At 38.3% G+C, this 21,784-nt stretch overlaps 1 protein-coding gene across 1 annotated transcript; it reads left to right on the top strand.

The window, feature by feature from the left end:
- Positions 1 to 11,103: 11,103 nt before the first annotated feature.
- On the top strand, positions 11,104 to 16,003 carry LOC124162371 (A disintegrin and metalloproteinase with thrombospondin motifs 20-like). Its single transcript, XM_046538884.1, has 2 exons — positions 11,104 to 11,666; positions 15,447 to 16,003. The coding sequence occupies exons 1-2, from the start codon at positions 11,502 to 11,504 to the stop codon at positions 15,687 to 15,689; spliced, it is 408 nt and encodes a 135-aa protein (XP_046394840.1). The 5' UTR covers positions 11,104 to 11,501; the 3' UTR covers positions 15,690 to 16,003.
- Positions 16,004 to 21,784: the final 5,781 nt, after the last annotated feature.

Raw genomic sequence — 21,784 nt, forward strand, 5'->3', positions numbered from 1 at the left:
ATTTTTGTCGCTAGCTAACCCTTACTTCGAAATATTCTTTCCGTGCCAAGATTCATGAAAGCAGGAGTGGTAAAACTGTGGTACTGGCTTCGAAGTGAAGGGAACTCATTTCCAAAGCAAGAGATTTTAAACATATTGTCTCTGGAGAGTTTCCCCGGTTACATACGGGAGAAAGATATAAAATCAGGGGGAACGAAACTCGACAAGCTTGAAATGATCTACAGATGGGTATACGATCACTTTGTCGAACCCAGGAACAACAATGAGCCGCTGATGACTCGGACTTTACAAGAATAGCTATTTATGCGTGATTTCAGCACATATCTCCCGGATTTGAATTCCCTGCTGGTGCTTCATGGGTTGCATCTTTTAAGAAGAGACACCGAATCGTGCAACGTAAATTAACAAAATACGTATCAGCGGGCGAGCAAGCGTGTGCTGAAGAAATATTGCAATCGGCAATGACGTTTCAGAAGCAAACAAAAAGCCCAATCTCCAAATGTAATGGATTTCGTAATTAATACAGATCAGACCGGGTGTCCGTAGAGGTGGATATAAAGAGAACGCGATCAAGAAAGAGAGAATATTGTTCAGGTTGCTCTTGGGAGCGTGATCAAAGTAATACACTCATATACAGCGCAGGAAAGCTGCTTCCTAAAGTTTTTATTGTGCTTATCAGAACCTGGAGGTGATTTTGGTCCGCAAGTGAGCGAAGAAACTGGAGAGTGAATTTTTAAATGTTTCTGTTGTGTATTCTAAATCTGGAAAACTTACGACTGGGTTGTATTTCAAATTAAAAAAAAAATATTCTCCGGCCATGTGTTAAAAACAATATATTTTAATTGCTTATTGATTTTTGGGGGACAAAAAAATAGTGCCATTTATGATGAACTATTTATCGACGAGGAAGGAGAACCGATATACAGCGTAAAAACTATACCACCGAAGTGCACATCCGTAAGCCAACCGTGCTATGTTTATTTTTACAGGAAAGTAAAGCAGTTTATCGCACGAAACCAGAACTGCACCTTCCTCCTTCAAGGGAAAAGAGAGATATTCTCACATGAGGATGGAATAAAAATCTATTCAATCGTGCATCATCAGTTGTCCTAACCAGCGTTCAATGATATGCTAAGGTATGCATGATATGCCTCGAAGCTAGTAGAGAATTAAATTGTTTAAAAATGTTAAGGGGATTATGTTTCCTTGAAGATATAAAGAAACACAATGGCGAATGCTCAGGTAGCAGTTTTATAGAAAGAGCATGGTGCTTTTCAATTACTTGCTTTTCTTGTTTTATTACAATTATCATCCAAATTACTGTAAAGAGGCGAAGTAATAAATAAATAATGAAAAATTGGAGAAGGCAATGGCATTGCAGATTATTCAATTTTATATATTTGTGCTTTATATTATGGAGGTATTTCCTCCAATAAATGGTCCTTTACGCGACAGAGATTTCTCGTGAGCATAAGATCTAATGAAAGCAGGAGAAAACCGAATAATATTGTGCTACGGGAAAAAGCAAAAGAAGTGTAGGAAAATGGGAGTCTGGCGAGGCCATGAGAAAAGAAAAGGGAAGGGACGAGCCGACAAGCCAAACTAAAAACAGTACTATCATATGGACATCGACCTCAACAGGTGCAGGCCATGAACCAATTTTAAGTTGGCCGAGTAGTATATTCCACGTAATTAAAAGTTCACATGTAACGACAATTTCCCCAGCTTGTACAGCTTGTTTAAAATCTCTAGGCACCTAAATACGCGGAAATAAGGACTCTGACATTGAGAGGAGAGTAAGTTTGTGGGAGGAAAGCATATCTCGCACATCGATCGGTTAGGGCAAGAGGAGTAGGGAATAATGGTCGGCAGGGTGCCCAAAAATGGCTTACTATTCCAACGAAAAATATAGATGGTACTTCAACCTCCTATCCAGGTTACTATGTGTTGAAAAAACTTCGTTCTAATCAACTAGCCCTTCAGCTATTCAGGTGTTGAGGACAAAATTTCTTTCTTCCATTCCAAAATCCTATTATACACAAACATTTTAGCTTTTTAACTTTTAACTCAATATCTCCGGTAAATCGAATTCGCTTGAATAGGTCTCGGCAACCAAATACATGCGGCAAAAGTTATTCAGCAAAATAAATTAAGTTATATAAGGGCATTTCCTGACGATTACCGAGGTAAAAAAATAGACTACAGGAGAGCTACAACAGTCAGAAGAGCAATAGCGACGTTTAGCACTTGGAATACTCCAAATTGATCATACAGGTAGACGAGTGAAAATTGTTGTATATTCTAAATACTAAAACAGCAGGAACCTGGGAGACTCTCCGGAGACAATATGTTTAAAATCTCTTGCTTTGGAAATAAGTTCCCTTCACTTCGAAGCCAGTACCACAGTTTTACCACTCCTGCTTTCATGAATCTTGGCACGGAAAGAATATTTCGAAGTAAGGGTTAGCTAGCGACAAAAATATCAGTTTAGGGCTTATTCTCAAAAACAGTCAAATAAAAACATGTAAAACGTCCTAAATGAACAAATTAGAAGAGGATGGAACGGATTACAAAAAATGGAGGAGGTGGCAGACTGGAAAAAATTTACTCTCACCGTGTCTCGAACCTGGACTTTCACTTCAGCAGTGCGGTACGCTACCACTCGGCCAAATCGCTTTTAACAATACGCGATATTTTAAATATTAAATTCAACGTGACCATATTTTTCAATTTTTAAATGCTTTTTTCTCTCAAACCCGGGCGTATTTGGACAAAACCCTTCAACTGTATTCCTATCTAAGTGTCTACTTTCAAATAAAAAAGGTTTCATCTTCTTTCTTGACATCGGTTAGGCAAAGTCTCCTTGTAAGCGATTTCAATATATTTTCTATTCCGAGCGTACCAATGTCGATGTATACAGGGATTGTCATCGGTCTCGGGTGAGTTCTCGGAAGGCTCGGTGAACACGCTCTTGAAGTAGGAATTTAATAAATTGGCTTTATCGTAACTGCTTGTCAACTCATCTCCATTGTCGTTTGTTTCTCAGCGAACATACGGTAGATCGTTTACCTTGAACTTCCCTAACATATGGCCAAAATGCTTTTTGGTTATCCCGTAACTGCTTTACTAGTGTTTTTCTTTTAAAATTAGTGAATGCATTCCTGAACGCTTCCTTCGTGGCGGCTTTAGTCATCCTATATTTTTTAATTATTAGCTCGCGTTCAATAGCGGATAAATCCGTGCTGACTTTTTTTCATTTTAGCATGACACGCTCTGTCGCCTGAATGATTTTTTCACTTCCGCGTCGTACCATCTCGGTTCGCTGCCTTCTTTTACTGTTTTACTAGGGATGTAGCTATTTATTCCCGAAGTTACGAGAAAAAGAAAGTCATTCCAAGTAACACTCCAATGGCCGTAACAAGGGACCTCGTCACAGGTATAAACAAAACACTGTGTGGTATGCTGGAACGGGAGGATTCGCAGCAGTGACCAACCCCAGCCTCTCAACCGGAAACCCTTCACTAACACACGATCAACAGTATAGAAACCTTCGCGAGGGGTTTGGGGGGACCTCGCTAAGGCTGCTCACGTTGAAACCAATCACTCGCTTAACTATGAAGGAACCTTGGTGAGGGTTTTAGGGGGGCCTCGCTAAGGTTACTCAAGTTAAGAAACATACACGCACACGATCAACAGTGTAGAAACCTTCGCGAGGGGTTTGGGGGGACCTCGCTAAGGCTGCTCACGTTGAAACCAATCACTCGCTTAACTATGGAGGAACCTTCGCGAGAATTTTGGGGGGCCTCGCTAAGGTTACACAAGTTAAGACCCACACACACACACACTATCACACAAACAACACTTACTCCGTGGGTTATGCTCCGGGAGAATGTGCTCAAAACTGAGCGATGGAACTGCCACCTGGACGGGAAAAGCCTACCGGTTTCGGAATCCAAGATTCCCTTCTCAACGCAACTGAGGTTAAAGCTTCACTTCAACAAGGTTGAGTGATGAAAAAACAATAGACACCGCTGAAATGTATGAAGAAGAGAGTGAGGGGGAGGGGAATAGTTGTGGTGTAGAGGATGGAAGAGGAGAGGGGGAAAATTGTGGTTGGACGTAAGTTGGTATGGGGGGGCGGAATAGGAGGGGAAGAGTTAACGGACGGAGAAGGGGGGGGGGGGAAAGGGAAGGTTTAACTTGGAAGGAGGGTGAGGGAACGTGACGTAAGGATGACCGTTACGGAGTGGAAAATAACTGAGGGCGTAACGTTCTTAGTGCAATAGAGAAAATAGAGAAGAATACGGGATGGGACCTTCGTCACTATTAAGGAGTTTCCCTTTGTTTCTATAAATGTAAATGCTCTCGTATGCGTCAAGTAGGTGTTTTGATGTTTGTTTCAATAGAGTAAGGTTGTCTAGGGTAATTTCGTGGTCTGTGTCAGTAAGGTGTTGTGCAATGCTGGATTTCTCCGGTTTGTTGTTTTTGTAATATGAGAGGTGTTCTTTGTATCTGGTAAGAATGTTGCGTCTTGTTTGACCTATGTAGGAAGCTGGGCATGAATTACAATTAATCTGATATAAGCCGGATTTTTCTTGAAGTGGTATTTTATCTTTACTGGTGCTTAAAAGTTGTCCAAAGTCCACAAGGCCAATTGCCCAATGAGCCCAATTATTTATTAGGTCGTGTAATATTTGTGTCACAATTGAAATAACAGGCGTAGAATCTGAGTTTTTCCCGGCGTATGCTCTGCAGGAATATTTCTCGGGTTTCCCACCGGGTGTCGTATCGGGTTGTAGTTCCCAACGTTTCCCCCCCTTTTCCATTAATGACCCCTGATGACGATGACGGACTTAGTCATGGAAACGTTGGGAACTACAACCCGATACGACACCCGGTGGGAAACCCGAGAAACATTCCTGCAGAAATAACAGGCGTTAGCACTGTAACTTTAACTTTCAATGTGGTCTCAAAGCGTTAGATATTCGTTTCACGAATACCTGGGCGTTTGCCAGTATTGTGACTCTTATGTTATGCAATGTTTTTTAGTAATTCTGGTGACTTCGAAATTGCTTGCAGTAAGATGGAGAGTTGACTGGGTTTTGATTGTTTTTTATTATAAATACACCGTCATTTCAATATTACAGCTGCCGGCCGTTTTCTGTCACTTCTTTCTGACCTCTGCATACAAATGGAATCGTATTAATCCCGAATTCATATTTTGCTTTAATCAATGCCCTTCAATACGCTAAATTTTACCAAGAAACATTATATGAAATTTTATAATTGGTTGAAAAATCAAATTTTCTCAATTTGATATTTTAGTGACTAAAAATTATTTTTTATCAGTTTTTCAATTAATTTATTTCAATTAAGTTTGTTACGAAAAGGATTTTGATGGAATTTTTTAGGTTGCGATGAAATTCTGTTTGATTTTTTTTATGTCAAACTTTTTCTCTATTCTTATCATCCGTATTCACGCGATTGATGTCACGACTCAACACCCATGCACTTACTAATGCTCTTTCGAGTTTTACATCGGAACTGTTGATATAATTCATGTTTTTCACATGTTCCTAGTGACTCAGTCATTGTAACTTTTTTTAGGTCCTTCGGCAGCAATCTACTCGCGCGATAAACGTTGAGTTTTCTTTCGAAGAAGGTGTGAGGATTAAGCCTAGAATTTGATCCTGAAGGCTTCCGGATACATCGGCCACTTTCGAGTTGTGGATCTTTCCCCCCAACCCTCAAAAACTCGGCCTAGTGGCCAGCGAGCCTAGCCGACTAGCAAGTGGCCTTGGACTCGAGGCAGGGAACATAGGGGGGCAGTGTTTAGGGAAGGGAGGGAAGGCGATGTGTAGGGGATGGGGTTTAGATGACTGAAATTTTGGGAACCTTCTCGCTCGGGTTTGCGACTGTTGAACAGCCGAGTGCCACCGTGCTCACCCTCTGCGCCGCAAGGAAGTATACGTACCTTAAGGCAACACGGTGGTCTTCAAGATTGGTAAATGGATATTATTTACGGAAGAGTAGAGCACAGAGATTGGTGAGATTTCGTCTCCAAAAAACCGGAAGTATTAAAAAAAATTTAATAATTCATTTCGTTACTAATTAAAGCAATCTCATGTAGTAGCGTGAAAATCCGGTAAGTAAGAATTGAAAGGTACAGTTTTATTATTCCTTGACATTTTTGAGAATATCGTTTGTTCTTCATGGTGTTTCAACCCGTCAAAATGTTTCAGAGATTTCGTTTTCAATGAAAATCGTAACTCCCGATGCATAAAAATATTAATTTCTTAGTTTTCCAATTTAAGTATTTCTGGAAGAAGGTAAAATGTTTTTAACTTCTCGTCCATGAGGTCTTCCCATAAAGCCTTGTCCATCTAATTTTTTTCTTAATTCCACGTGGAGTACAAAAGAAAAATATACAATGCGTTTATATATTATTTCGTATATTTCGTGGAGTATTCTGTTTCCCCTGGATTTCAAATAACTTTTGATCTTCGCTTCAGATAAATATTTCCTTATCGCATTTCACAGTAATCATCAATTGGAGAATCTCAGGAGGAAATTTCTTCTTCCTAAAGGCTGCAACTGGACGTTAGGGATGACGAAGACGCATGCTATGGTATTTTAGGCACTTATAAAATTTTCATAAATATAATCCGTACAAAAATATGTGTCAAAATTTACATATAATTACTAAAGTAACCTACCGATTAAGGTAGGTTTGTAATGAGTATATACTAAACATTCTGGCTGTACTTCCTCCTATCATGGATTTCCTCTTCAATTCACTATGAAATTCCTTTCCATCTAATCTCTTATTTCCTTTCTATCTCTCACTTACCCAACATTCTTTCCTGTAACACAGTTTTCTCTCCTCCCTTGCTATGTCCTACACTTCGTCGTTCTTCTTAGTCTCCGTCTGCTTCACTTTCTCCGTTCTTGTCCATTTACTTTTATCTTGTGTCTCAATCGTAGCTCGTGAATCTTTACGAACCGCATAAATAATAAATTGGCCAATTTATTTTTATTTATCCGTGGAATCATCATTAAAAGCACATTTAAAATAAATTAGGATAAAGTAGGAATCCCATTTAGGCCTTGCCTGTAGGATACCTCAAGACAAATGACAATACGTATTGCAAAAATTAGTAAGTTGAGACCAGATACGAAACATAATAAATGCTCGAAAAAATAGCAATTTTTGTTTAATCTCAGCCTGCCGTGCAAAAAAATATATTGAGCATTAAACGCACTATCAACAAATTAATTTATTTGGATTTTCTACAATAAGTTACCACTTACATAATCTTTAAAAAATATGTTAAACTATTTGATCCTATTATAATTTCTGACCATCAAGAAAACAATTTCGTCTTACATAGATAAATGAGCGTTTGAACGGAAAAATTACGCGTCGGAAAAATATAAATTTTGGTAGATCTTAAATTGAATCCATTGGTTTCAGCTTCTTCTTTACGTTTATATCCTCTTATGGGGTTGAAAATTTTGAATACTTAGAAAAGGTTATGGTGACGTAAAGAGAGAACTGTAAATCTACAAATATAGGGAAGGACGCACAGTGGGCTGAAATCGAAAAAAGCTGGACAAAACCTCGAAAATGGTTTTTTTGAGTATGGAAGTTGAAACTTTGCACAGTTGTGCATTTGCACAGAGTGCATTTTTTGACGCAAAATATTTTTCTTAGGCTAATTTTTTATATAAAATACATAGCCTCAAAGTTGAACAAATTTGGCGGAAATTGCCCGCTTTGAATTTTTTTCGAAATTCAGCATGTTTAAACTAATGTCACACCTTTAGTAGTTATTCAATAGCAACAAAAATTTATAAATTTGTTAAACTGTTTGTTATCATCGATTACCATCAACTTTCACGACTTGGTTGTTGTATTTGTGACCAATACGATACAAAATGGCGGACCCTGTTTTTCGTCGAATTTTTGTGTTTATGTAGGATTTTAAAAAAAGGATCACCGAGTTACCTCGAGATATTTACACCACATATACAACAAAGTATATAGATTATGATAATCGGAAGTACAGCTGCGACCACCTGCGACGCCGAAATTAAGATCGATTTTTCGAACGTGCGGCACCGCCCGGAGCTGGCTGCTGGCCACGGGAATTGCCGTACTCGACGGATGTTGGATAGTGAATCATTTTAAATAAATTTATTGAATAAAAGCTATGATATATTATTACTGCATTTATTTTCCTTTTGTTGTAACCCGATTTCTTTACTGTCTTGTCATATTTATCACCGATGCAGTACAAAATGGCGGACGCTAATTTCAGTAACATTTTTGCCCGTGTGTGACTGTATAAAAAGGAGGACACCGAGTTGCTCTCAGATATTTACATCGTAATTGCATCAAGCCTTTTAGAGTCGTCATCCACGGAAATAATCTGCGGCCGTTGGCAACAAACTAAATAAAATCGATGTTTTTACCGTGCCGCGCAGTCCGCGGCTGCTCCCTGGGCTCATGGATTGTCGTGACGCAGCGTACATTATAAAGCGCTATGAATGCAAAGCCTTTGCTGAGGATGTATTTAATGTTATTATTAACTGTATAGGCTTTTAGGCTTCTTTCTCAGTCCTTCCATTTTTGATAAAAGGTTATCAATGAATATTTAAATGAACCCTATGTACATGTAATAGCATCACTCCGAGTCGGTTGATGAACTGTCGCTTTCACTTTGAGGCTGCAGGATTTCTGGGTCATCGTCATTTAGTAACAGTAAATTCCTCACTTATATCGGCATTCTTCGGGATTTCTTTGTAATTAGGGGTGCGGCGTTGGGTATTACTGAATCTGAGGTCAGGAGGAGGCGACGAAATAAGTCATCGTTGGTAGATATATTCTAGAGTGCTTCCTGCTAAAGCTTTCTCGATATTTTCTGCTATCTTTATTGGGTGCTTCAATTGCTTCTTCACATAATATCCCTAGAGGAAGAATCATCTCTGTAGCTATACCTGCTCCATGTATTAGGACCTTATGAACGGTTTGGGGCACCATAGAACTCCTACCTACAAATATTCCTCCGACCTAGGCTCTTGTTGCCAAACTTGATTATACTGCGAATGCCCATAACTGCCGTCGAAATCATATTTACAAATCAGAGTGCACTTCAATTCACTTCTGGCATCAGGAACAGTTGCCACGCAAGCTAGAATCGGTGAGGCAGTGTGCGACAGGAGAGTTTGTTGATTGACTTCGCACGATATTTCTAAAATCTCTATGCCATCCGGGTACGTAGTATTTTTAGCAAACCTCACTCTTTCATTGTTCGGGTATAATTTATGACCATGGCTTTCAGCTATTTTCCGAAGACACTTGTAGTGGTTTTTTGTCAAGTGCATCGATATGATAACAGAAAGAGCCTCGTCTTCTGACATCATGGAGGAACCTGAGATGGGTGTCTTCCATTTAGCTAGGACTCTCCTTGCTCTGCTTGGAATGGTCGTTTTAATGTCCTCCACTAATTTGGAGGCCGCCTCATCTCCTTCCTCTCCAATTGTCATCGATGCTGCGAATGATAAAGTTGCTGCCGAGTGAGAAGATCTAAGACTTTCAGTCTTCCTCCTCTTAGTTCTTTTGCTAACTTTGTCATTTTTTTCCGGGCGTCCACCAGATTATAATGGGATCAAAGTGAGTAAAAAATCGCTCTTAAATCCATTGAGATAATGCAAAAACTCAGGTCACTTATTAATCGCATATACTTATCCAAAGAATTAGAAAACGTTCTAGAATTGACAAGAGCTTCTTATTTTCTTCTTATTCTCGCAGAATTTCGAAAAAAATTCAAAGCGGGCAATTTCCGCCAAATTTGTTCAACTTTGAGGCTATGTATTTTATATAAAAAATTAGCCTAAGAAAAATATTTTGCGTCAAAAAATGCACTAATGTGTTGGCAACAACTGTGCAAAGTTTCAACTTCCATACTCAAAAAAACCATTTTTGAGGTTTTGTCCAGCTTTTTTCGATTTCAGCCCACTGTGGGACGGTTCAAATTATATTTTATAGCAATCAGTCAATTGCTTTTTGGAGAATTAGCAACCAATTGCTCGAACTTTAATACCCCTCCCCAGAATGTTCTCAAGTAGTTAAATTATGATTGTACTGACACTTTTTTAATTGTTTTAATAAATTTTGGGTAACATCATAGAGTAAGTTTATATTCTTACTCAATGGTAACATTTACTTCGGAGGGAGTAAAGCGTTGCGTGGATAATTTTATATTTCCTGGAAATTTGGTTAACTTAATTATGACTTTAGTCTTCTTGTGAGTAATCCTCATGCCATATTCATCACATCTCTTGTCTAATGCATCCACTATACTCTTCAGCCCTCTCGCTGACTGGCTAATCAACGCCTGATCGTCCGTGAACCTTACTGATTTTACATCATTCCTCCCACTTTGACTCCAGTTCCCACCTCATCCCACGCTTCTCTTGCCATCACCTCAGCATATACTCCAGAAAACAATGGAGATAGTGAACAGTCTTGCCTTACTTCTCGGGCAAAGCTTGCCCTCCCAGTTTCTCCGTCCGCTACCTTCACTTGCGCAGTATTGACCAAATGAAGATTACAAATGAGTCGCCTATCCCTCCAATTGACGCCTATTTTCTTGAGAATATCCATAATTATGTCCAGTCCACTCTATGAAATACTTTTCCTCAAATACTTACATATACTTCAGCAGAATTCACGGTGAAAGATGGTACATCATCCTTCTCTACTTCACCACCAGCAAGGTTGACATTGACATCCACCTCTTCCAGATCGTTAACATCTTGCCCACAAACCTAAATAAAATTCGATCAAATAATTATTAGAAATATTAACCTCGATTTTTTTATAGATGAAACTTCAAAATCATGCAACCATTTTCCGTTTTCAACAGATAAAAATAGTGAAATCGCCAGAACACATAAAGAGTAGAAAATGGGTATGGATAAAGATCTACCGATGGGGATAGATAAGTAAAAATGTTCTCAGATATTTATGCATTGAAGAAGTTATGTTAAGGTCCGCAGGATTAGCGGAGAAAACTTCTCCGTCTTCAACTGTAGCTTTGAACTGCACATTAGCATGAATGGTATTTGTTTTCCTTCAACGAGTGCATCGAGGAACTGGTGTGCTGTTGGAATCTTGCGAGTCAGGCTCAAGGTAAGCCTTGTAATTTTCTCGCACTCTAACCCTCGGCATGTTGATTGAATTTCGCAAGGCAGTGGGCTATTCATGTAACAGTTGGCTTTTTCATGCATTCACGTTTTGTTTCACGATATCCGAGCGCCAGATCACACAAGAACAAAGTCCGATATTCATATGTTGAACCACTTACGTGGGTAATTTCGCCGCCATTGCTTTTTCTGAGAGACCCATCCCTGAGAGAAAATTTTACAATAAGGCATGTGTGTGTATGTGTGTGTGTGCCTCATGCAATGCTATGTTCTAACTTCCAACTGAAGATATGACCTTTGCCAGGCAGATACATGGTACAAGAGTAGCTTATTCCTACAGCTCCCTAGACTATCCTCAAGGTCGTTTCAGCATCAACCTCAAAGGTACCGGACTCAGGGTTCATAGCAGTATAGGACGTGGATCAGGAGCAGCTGTTCATGTCAGCAGGAAAGACGTGAGTGCATGGCTCTTAACTTTTCTTCATCCCATATGGTGCCAACCATCAGCCTGGGGGATATGTGCAAAGAGTATATTTGGCTGCAGTGGCACAGTGAGGGGGGGTTTGAGGGATAAAATCCCCCCCCAGGCCTCAGAGAAGTTTCAATCCATTATACTTAATTGGATTGATATTACTAATAGAATGGTGAAAGGATTGATAAAATATCCCACAGAAAGCCGTAAAACTCACCATTTTGATCAATTTTTCTTAAAATTTAGCAATTTATTAACCTCTCACCTACCACTTATACTGATGGGTATTCCATACCCCACACACTCTGGTATTAGTGGCATCTAAACCCCTTAATTCCTAGCTGCATCACTGTTGGACTGATCTATGGGCTGGTTTTTTTTTGCACCCAAGCCTCTTATTTTTTGTGCCTTTGTCTCTATTTTGTAGTACTTTGTCATGCTTCAACACGACATGTACCGCAAAAAATGCATTTTAGGCTCTCTATAAATGTTTAAGTTCAAACTAGCAAATTTGCCAAAAAAGACCATGTACTCTTGAGCTTACCAGACAAAATAGGCTGGCACTTAAAGGGATAATATTCTACTATTTAATGGTTTGGTGTCAAAGCATTCCTCCTTGGTGATGAATCAAGAGAGCATCAAGAGAACTTTAAGAGCAAACCTTGGGTCATAGGAAAAGGAGGACCAGGGTGAAATTTGCCATCAAAAACATTTGGATTATCGAATTCAAACCTAGATATCCCAATTGCAGGTGAGATATGATACCAGTTATACCACTAAGCCATATTTCAGACTGTGTTTACTCAACTTGATGTTAGAGTTTCAATTTCACATTGCGGCACAGGAGATGAAGGCAGAAAGTAGAGGAAGGATGGGATTAGAGTTAACCATCAATAATAAAAGCTGCCAAGAAGCCAGTTGGCTAAAATATGGTAGAAGGATAAAAACCTGGATAGCAGAGAAATTATAGAAGGAATGGAGAAGAGAAGGAAGTGGAAAAGTGTGGACATGGAGAAAAGCAAAAGGGAAAGGAGAAAAGCAAAATGGGGAAACAAATAATTGATTACAACGTGAAACTGAGAGTAGTTATGCAGTTGACGGAAAAGGCAGTGTGAGAAATGGAAACATTTTCAGCAGGAAAGAGGCAAAGTTAAAGTCATAAGTCATTATCAGACGGCAAAGAAATGCAAGCCATGTCAAAAGTTAAGGCATAATATATGGAAGGATCTTATCTGAGCATCCCATGGTCAGAGTAAATGGAAGTAGGTAGTATGTGGAGGATATGTAAAATAGCAGGAAAAAGCCAGGAAGATTAAATATAGTGGACATAATTGCTGTGGAATGTATGGAAATTGTATAAGAAATCCTTATGAAAATATTTAGTGGCAGATTGGAGGGATAGGCAATTCATTCATAGTTTGTACAAGGCCCAGACTATTGAAATGAGGGTAGAGGATGGAGAATCAGGGTGGGCAGACATTGGCCAAGGGGCGAGGCAAGACTCGTCATTGCTTTTTAATGTGTAGACTCATGAAATGGTAAGAGAGGCCTGGGATGAGATGGAAGCTGGAGTTAATATGATGGTAGATACGCTTAAATCAGTTCATTATCCAGTCAACAAGTGGCTGTAGGCTATGGTGGATGTGTTTGACAAGCATTGTGAGGTATATGGCATGATAATGAATCTCCAGAAAACGGTAGGTAAGAAGAATGTAGTTATGCAGTTTTGAATAGGATCACGAGCTAGGAATGTAAGACTTGGGACAAGGGAGATGAGCAAAAACTTGAGCAGGTAGAGCAATTCAACTATTTGAGCTGCGCATTAGCGGGCAACAGACACTGCATGAGGACACCAGAAAGAGAACTGCATTAGCAAAAGAGACATTCACGAATGGGAAAGTGCTGTTGAGAGGTGATTGAGTTAAAGTTATGGGAAAGGCTAGTAACCATCAATAATAAAAGCTGCCAAGAAGCCAGTTGGCTAAAATATGGTAGAAGGATAAAAACCTGGATAGCAGATAAATTATGGAAGGAATGGAGGAGAGAAGGAAGTGGAAAAGTGAGACATGGAGAAAAGCAAAAGGGAAAGGAGAAAAGCAAAATGGGGAAACAAATAATTGATTACAATGTGAAACTGAGAGTAGTCTTGAGAGAGATTTGGAGTCTAATGCTTTACGAGTTGGAAACATGGACGCTAAAGAAGGAGGACGAGAGAAGGCTGGAGGCTTTTGAGATGTGGGTGTGGAAAAGAATGGAGAAATTGAAGTGGACGGAGAGGAGGAGGAATGACAAAGAGCTGGTCATGGTGGGTGAGGAGAGGCAGCTTCCATAAGAAATATAGAGGGGACAGAAGGTTTGGATGGTGAAAGTTTTGAAGCAGGGAAGGGTGGTTGAAAACAGTTTTAGAGAAGGGGAGAATGCTGTGTAAATGTGGGAGATGGAGGAAGCAAAGAATATGTTTAGGTAAAATGAAAGGGAGTTTGCCTTATTTTGAATTATTATTATTATAGTATTCTACCGATTAAGGTAGGTTTCCATGGAGTACGCAAGAAGTGATCTGGGAGCCTCCCTTTCCTTCCAGCACTGCCTTCTTTAACTCACAGTAAGGCCTACTCTCTTTCAATCTATCTAAAAATCCTATTCTTCTCCTTCCCCTCCCTCGTTTCCCTAACATTCTAGCCTCTAGCACCATTTTCAACATCCCCTCCCCGATAAGCACTAACTCCATCCATACCTTCTGTCTCCTCCGTATCTCATCTAAAAGCTGCCTCTCCTCGCCAACCATATCCAGCACTTGGTCGTTCCTTTTCCTCTCCGTCCATTTCACCCTCTCCCATCTTCTCCATACCCACATCTCGATTGCCTCCAATCTTCTCTCGTCTTCTTTCCTTAGGGTCCACGTTTCCGCACCGTAGAGAGCTACACTCCAGATCAAACTCTTCACTAACCTTTTCTTTAAAGTCTTACATAACGATCCTCTTAGAAGCTGGATAATGAACTGATGTAAACTTAGTCAGTAGATAACTTCAATGATAACTACGAATTGTGGGGTTAGCTCTGAAATGGACTACACCATTGGTGTAGCTTCTTGGAAGTCCACATTCCTTTGAATTTTGGACATCTTGCATTGATCTTTGATGGATCCCAACGGCCCAAATGAAGCAACTAGTACGATGAACCTTGGTAATTTGCTATGGAACCCAATGATCCAGGGTCGCCACTGTGGCCTGAAAAACCAAAGATCTGTGGTTTCATTTGTGGGACCCGGGAATTTTGTGCTTTTGCACTTAATATTAATTTCACCGCGTTTAACTAAGCAAAGATTCAACTACCATGAAAAGTGTTTACGTCATTGATGAACTAAGAAAAAATAGAAGCTCTGGGGGTTAAATAAATATTCTGTAACTTTGTATGTTCCACACAACATTATTACGTAAACCTAACCTTGTTTTAACTGTCGCATGTCATTCTCAAGAGGTTATACACTTTATTACTATGTTGTATTAATCTGTCATTCCATAGTCTTTTATTATATGCCATTATCATGAGGTGTTTCATCTTGAGAATGATATGTGAGGGCTGAAACTGGTTTAGGTTTATCTAGTATGATTATGTGGAATTTACTATGTTCCAAGATATTTGCCAGCAGATGTAAGGTGCCACAAAGTAAACTTATAAACCGTGAAAGATATAAATAGGGGAGGGTTCGCACGCCTACTTGTAAAAAGCACATGGAAATAAGTGTTTGATTCTCCTCACACAGGATGGTCAGTCTGTGGTGGGAAGGTGTCGTGGCAAATGCGGAGCCTGCCACCCAGCAGATGAGGTGGCCTCGATGAGATGGAGGTGGCCTCCGTGGGCAATAAACAATATCCACGCTTGTGTCTTCAGGCAGGGGCAGCAGGAAGATGTTGCTCAGCCACTAAATACATTAAAATCATTGTCGTCATGCATGAATGTGATCGATGAACACACGCCATTGGAACGATGGCATGGTGAAAGATGAAGTTAGGGAGATGAAGTGAAGCCGAGCAGGTCTCGAGCTTTCAAGACCCCCTCGTTGGAATTCTTGGTGTGAAAGGAATGTTTGAAGGAACATTATCATCTGTAAAGAATTCCACCTCCGTAATAACTTATTATAGGGTGCAGTTAGTCATATCAGTTTTATTGGTGGTATCAATTCATGTTTATATATTTCAATTGATATTGCTGATTTCACTGGAATACTCGATTTGATCAGAAAATAAACACACTGCCACTAAATCAATAGGGTGGCTTCCTATTATTATTTTATTGCCTAAATCGAAAGATTATTACTCCTTGAGTACGTATTTATCGCTTTTACATTTTTAAATGACGATATCTATTTTTCGCGATTAAATGAAAAGTGAAAAATTTCAAACGCGCGAAAACGCGACGCGTAAGTAGGAATGATGGGAAAAAGGCCGTGCGACGCATTTCTGGTTCCCCCTCCCGCCTTGTGAGGTGATCTTGATCGAGGCTCTGAGCGCTGATAGGACGCAGGATGCTAGCGGATAGCTGAGTACCTTGCTGGCTTGTAGCGCTTGGCTTAAAAAAGGTTTATTAATACCTTATCAAACGAAGAAAACTTTCCGACCTTATCCAGTTTTAATACGTGATTATTAAGACACGTTTCTCTGAGCTCTGTGCCTCATGCATGCATTGGTAGCCTCAGACGATGTATAACTCCTATCTTCTCCTATAGAAACTAGGTCCCTGTGACGTCACGTGGACTGGAATCGCATGGGCGCCAATCTGGCTTTTATCAAATGAGGTTAAAATTGACCATTAACATTTGTCTAAACTGGGATTTCAAAAACCAAATAATTTGTGTATTATGAATACACTAATGGTGGGTAACGATTTGCAATCAATGCCTTTCGTTTTCTTTGATGAAGGAAACTAGCCTATTGCAGCACAGGAGTAAATTTTGTGAGCATAAATGTAATTTCAAACATAAGTTTTATTTCAAGTATATTCTTAAGCTCATGATGTGATTGTGTTAGTGACTGTTTTGAGCATATGAAGGTTTTTACATATTTATGTTGATTTATGTTGAAAAATATTCCTAATGTTTGGCAGTTATTATTAAAATGTCCACTTGAGTTATGCCTCTATGATCAAACATGTGTAAAAATCCAGTTTAAGATGCAGGGGCATTGATTCCCTAGCGTGCATACGCACAATTTTCATCGGAGTCAGGCAAGTGGTATGAGCATTATCTCAAAACAATGCGTAACCGAACTATTGATTGTAAATATTTGCATATTTGCATTCTTTGTGTGATTCAATTATGATATGAAATTGATCCACGTCTTATTCTGAAATCATCTGTGCTTTTTATCCATTAAAACAGTGCCATCGGGCCAATCTATTAGCTACGTTTTTTTACACTTTTACTTTTTTCTGCTTCATGTAGCTTTTGTAATTATTTTTTTAGTATCTGTCATGGTTTAACATACCTGTTAGTATTGAGGGCACCTGAAAAAAATAATTACCTTCAGAAAATGCATATATTAGGCTTTTGTTTTACTAATTTTTAAGTGCATTCCTGCGAATTTGCCAACGAAACCCTGGCATTCATCACTATACGGCAGTCACTTAGAGCGTTGATTTGATTGCCGTTGCTAGCAAAGAAACATGCCTAAAGCTCATGAATGCTTACAGGGAATTAATATTTTTGTATGTTGTGAATATTGATCTAAAAAAATGCTGAGGCCATGTCCTTAATGTAAAAAAATCTGGGATCACAGTATAATTTGTGTGTTTAACATTTTAGAGATATGTATTCCAAAGTCAAATTGCATTGATAAAATTACATATATAAGAGAGGGCCTTATCTGATACTAATTTATTGCTGAGTATCTATTGTGACAGCGGTGCCAAATTGAGATTGATGTGATTTTTAAAATCATAATTTAACTATAAAAGAATCTTTAAATCTTACAAAGAAGTGTTCTTTTCCTTCAAATTAAATTTCCTTTCAAATTAAATTCAATTTCCTAAATTGTATTTAACAAAAGAACAAAGGAGGCAGTGCTATAACCCACGTGGTTTATTGCACTGCCTCCTTTGTTCAACAGGTCATTTTCATGTATGCAAAAATTTCATTATCCTTTTCACCTTTTTTATTTTACCTATTTTTCATCTTTCTGGGCAGTAATTATCCTATTCAAATGTAGATGTGTTAGTTACTGCTTATTCATTTTTATAGAACTATAAAAATTTCGAAAATTACTCTTTGCTCATGCATCATTGAACTGTATTATAGGTATGCATTAAAGAAAGTCTTTGTGAAATATGATGTTAAGTAACGTTACTGTTTGTTCCATTGAAATGAATGTATCTGGTGAATTTAAATATTGCCATATTTGTTATTATTGATAAGTATTACGATGTTCATGTAGAGTTTTTGAAATATCTGAGGCATGCACAAAATGTCTGTGCTTCAGCAGAAAATTGATTTTGAAAGATTCTCTTTGTGTAGAAAATTTGTTTTGGACTATATTTATCAATTTTGTCTCCTCCTCTAATATATCTAATTATCTGTTTTCACTGTTGGAAACTGATATTTAAAATGCATCTGCAACTATGAACTTACAATTCAAGTGGTGATTTCCTATTTATGAAAGGAGATTTGGCAAAAAGTCTGTCTTTATCTGTCTATTATCTGTCCCATTGTGAAGGATTAGGTGAACAGATTATATGTTGATATTTAAATTGTAAATAAATTTGTTTAATTTATATCATTGTCATGTTGTAATCCTGTAAAAAAACTCTTGTTATAAAAGCTTATAAAATAAAAAAATAAAAAAGCTTATAAAAGCTTATAAAATTGTAATTAATAGAATTTTGCCTATTTACTTTTTCCATGCATATTGTTGGGTAATTTTTTTAGCCAAGAAATTGCAATATATATTTATTCTATGCAATGCTTATTATTCCATCTTACAAAGATAATATCCATTGAAAACCATTGCCCTGGAAATAATAATTTTTGGAGTACCTGTTGTAAGTGGCTAGTTGGTTGTTTTTAAGTGATGTATCTTTTTTGGGAATGTTTAGCTGGGGAATATTAGCTAATAATATTTATTATTTAAAATTTATATGATTCCAGAGTGACTATGAATTGGATTGAAAAACAAGCAAAGAGTGATCATTTCAGGTGTATATTTTTTGTAAGATTTTTAAAATTTATGATGGCTGTCGTTCAGATAAGTGTACAGTAAAAACCAGAGGCAAGTTTCCCATTGAGAATTTCATACAATGTTAATTTTCTATGAGTACTTTGGAGTTTTTCTTCATGCATGATAATGTCGAAATTTGATAAGTTGTCTCTTCATATAGGTATGTAACTACCATATTGACATAACTATGTATTTTTTATAGTTAATATAATTATTGCAATATGCATGGAGAAAGCTATTCTGTCCCCATTACATTATTAGCTGTCCGGTGAATGTTGTAATAATGAAAAGGTGTGGAGTAACATAACATAACTGTCTTCAATTTAAACTAAAGTGTAGCAATGAAAATCGTAGCACTTCCACGATTAACCCTTTCACTGCTGTGGACGTACCTAGTACGTCCGCACGGCAGACTGCGGTGGACGTTCTTTTTCTTCCTCCTCGCCATGCGGTCAGCACTTTCGCCGAAGCACTTCGAAGGGACCCACTAATCAAGGACCCTTTCCTCGACGAACTCACCCACGCAGGACCGTCTCATCGGCCCTACCAGCGGGGGCCCTACCTCCGGAAAAGTGACCGCTCTGACTGCAATTTGAAAATCAATCAATCAATCCGATCATCACAATATGATCGTTTTCATCGCACTCCTGCCAATCAAGCAATCAAGTACGTCTTTGAAACGTGTTTCTGCGATGAAAAATAATGATTTTGTTAACTTTGATATAATGGCCGTTTTCCGGTGGTCCGCAGCCACGTTTTGTTTCAAAGTTAACAAAATCGTTATTTTTTATCGCAGAGACACGGTTCAAAGACGTACTTGATTGCTTGATTGGCAGGAGTGCGATGAAAACAATCATATTGTGATGATCGGATTGATTGATTGATTTTCAAATTGCAGTCAGAGCGGTCACTTTTCCGGAGGTAGGGCCCCCGCTGGTAGGGCCGATGAGACGGTCCTGCGTGGGTGAGTTCGTCGAGGATAGGGTCAGGGATTAGCGACCCTTCGGAGGGTGTACCACACCCATCCTGGAAGTACCTGCTCCATGGGCCCAGGAAACGCATTTTAACATTTTCGCCGCATGTGAGGAGAAGGTTTCCGGAGATTGAACAGCAGTGAAAGGGTTAAGGACACCGCTCGAGTCTTATACTTCGGAGTTGCTAATATTATTTGTACTGTGTACATATTAATACCAATAAATAATGTTTTTATTATATTTAATTTTCTGTGTCATATTCCACTGTTTTCCATCTAAGGTTTTCCAGAGGGTCCTCTTCTCTCCTGATCTCCATTACGAATTCCTGGTAACACACCGGCATTTTTACTGAGTAAGTGTAAAAAGGTAGTTGATCTAATAACTTGACCCTTGAGACAAAATGACAGCACCAAATATTTTGTCTCAATTGTCATGTTCTTATCCTGTAAAAAACTCTTGTACAAAGCTTATAAAATTGTAATTAATATGTGGATAAACATTACTCAATGGATAAAGATGGGGAAATAAGCCTTACCGTGAAAGATGTAAAAATCAGTCTACATCTGCACAATTACCGCAAGCCGCATTAAGGCCGCCGCCGTATTTCCTAATTTTATGTTTGGATTTAAATTTCCAAATAATACATTTAAACTTTTTCGTTCTTTGCAGTGAACTCGCGTTTATAAAAAGGATTTTCATTTCCAAATCACATTTATAATTTTTCCACTCTCCGCAGTGAATTCGCGTTTACATCAAGGATTTTCATTTACAAATCAATTATTAATTTTCTCATCCGTCGCTGTGAATTCGCGTTTACAACAAGGATTTTCATCTACAAATGTCATTTTTAATTTTTTTCGCTTTTCGAAGTGAGATCGCATGTATAACACAGATTTTCCTCAACAAAGCCTTGCTTCTATAGAGAAACATACTCCATATGTAGCATCTGATGAATTGTTTCCTTACATCTATGCGTAACACACCGCCATTGACATAATACTAGTTTAAATAATGTATTTCTAATAGTTAATATAATTATTGCAATATGCATGGAGAAAGTTATTCTGTCCACATTACATCATAAGCTGTAATTTTCAGCTGTAAAAAGATTCTTCTTTTTGTAGAAAGCCCTCTTCGCCTGCGCTACTCTACTGTGTATTTCTTTCTTGCTTCGTCCATCGCTGGTAATTCGGCTTCCCAGGTAAGAGACCTCGTTCACCTCTTCAAGCTTATGCTTTCCTAGGTTGATGTTTGTTTTAGAACATTGAACATTAAAAATTAAGGGGGACCATTAAAAAATTACATTGATTAAAAATAAAAATGTCTGTTTTTATGTGTTGCACCATACTGTGGAATATGATTGAATTGCAATGTAGACTTTGGAAAATATAACGAATCATTTCCAATTACCATAAATAGTTCAGTTCAGGTCAGTTGCTCAAACTTCCAAAGTTTGAGCAACTGACCTTAAAATCCTTATTTAGCATCCGATTTCAATCGAAAAACTTTTATAATGTGTGTTTTTATATGACGCACCATGCTGTGGAAGATGATTGAATTATAACGTAGACTTTGGAAAATATAACGAATCGTTTTAAAATAGCATCAATAAAATCAACTTCCACTTTTGAGCCACCGACCGTAAAATCCTTATTTATCAACCGATTTAAATCAAATAACTTTTGAAATGTGTGTTCTTATTTGATGTATCATGCTAAGGAATATGGTTGTACTGCAACGTAGACTTTGGAAAATATAACGAATCATTTCAAAAAGGCAAAATTCCAAATTTGGAACCACCGACCGCAAAATCCTTATAAATCAACCTATCTCAATGAAATAACTTTTAAAATGTGTTTTTTTACGTATAGAACCATGCTGTAGAAAAAGTAATGAATTGCAACGTAAACTTTGGAAAA

Source organism: Ischnura elegans, chromosome 7 (assembly GCF_921293095.1).
Source record: "Ischnura elegans chromosome 7, ioIscEleg1.1, whole genome shotgun sequence".
In the NCBI taxonomy this organism is placed as follows: Eukaryota; Metazoa; Arthropoda; class Insecta; order Odonata; family Coenagrionidae; genus Ischnura; species Ischnura elegans.

Coding starts and splice junctions, on each gene's coding strand:
- LOC124162371 (XM_046538884.1), top strand. CDS start 11,502: ATGACCTTTGCCAGGCAGATACATGGTACAAGAGTAGCTTATTCCTAC. Junction 11,667..15,446: donor TTCATGTCAGCAGGAAAGAC/GTGAGTGCATGG, acceptor CTCCTCACACAG/GATGGTCAGTCTGTGGTGGG.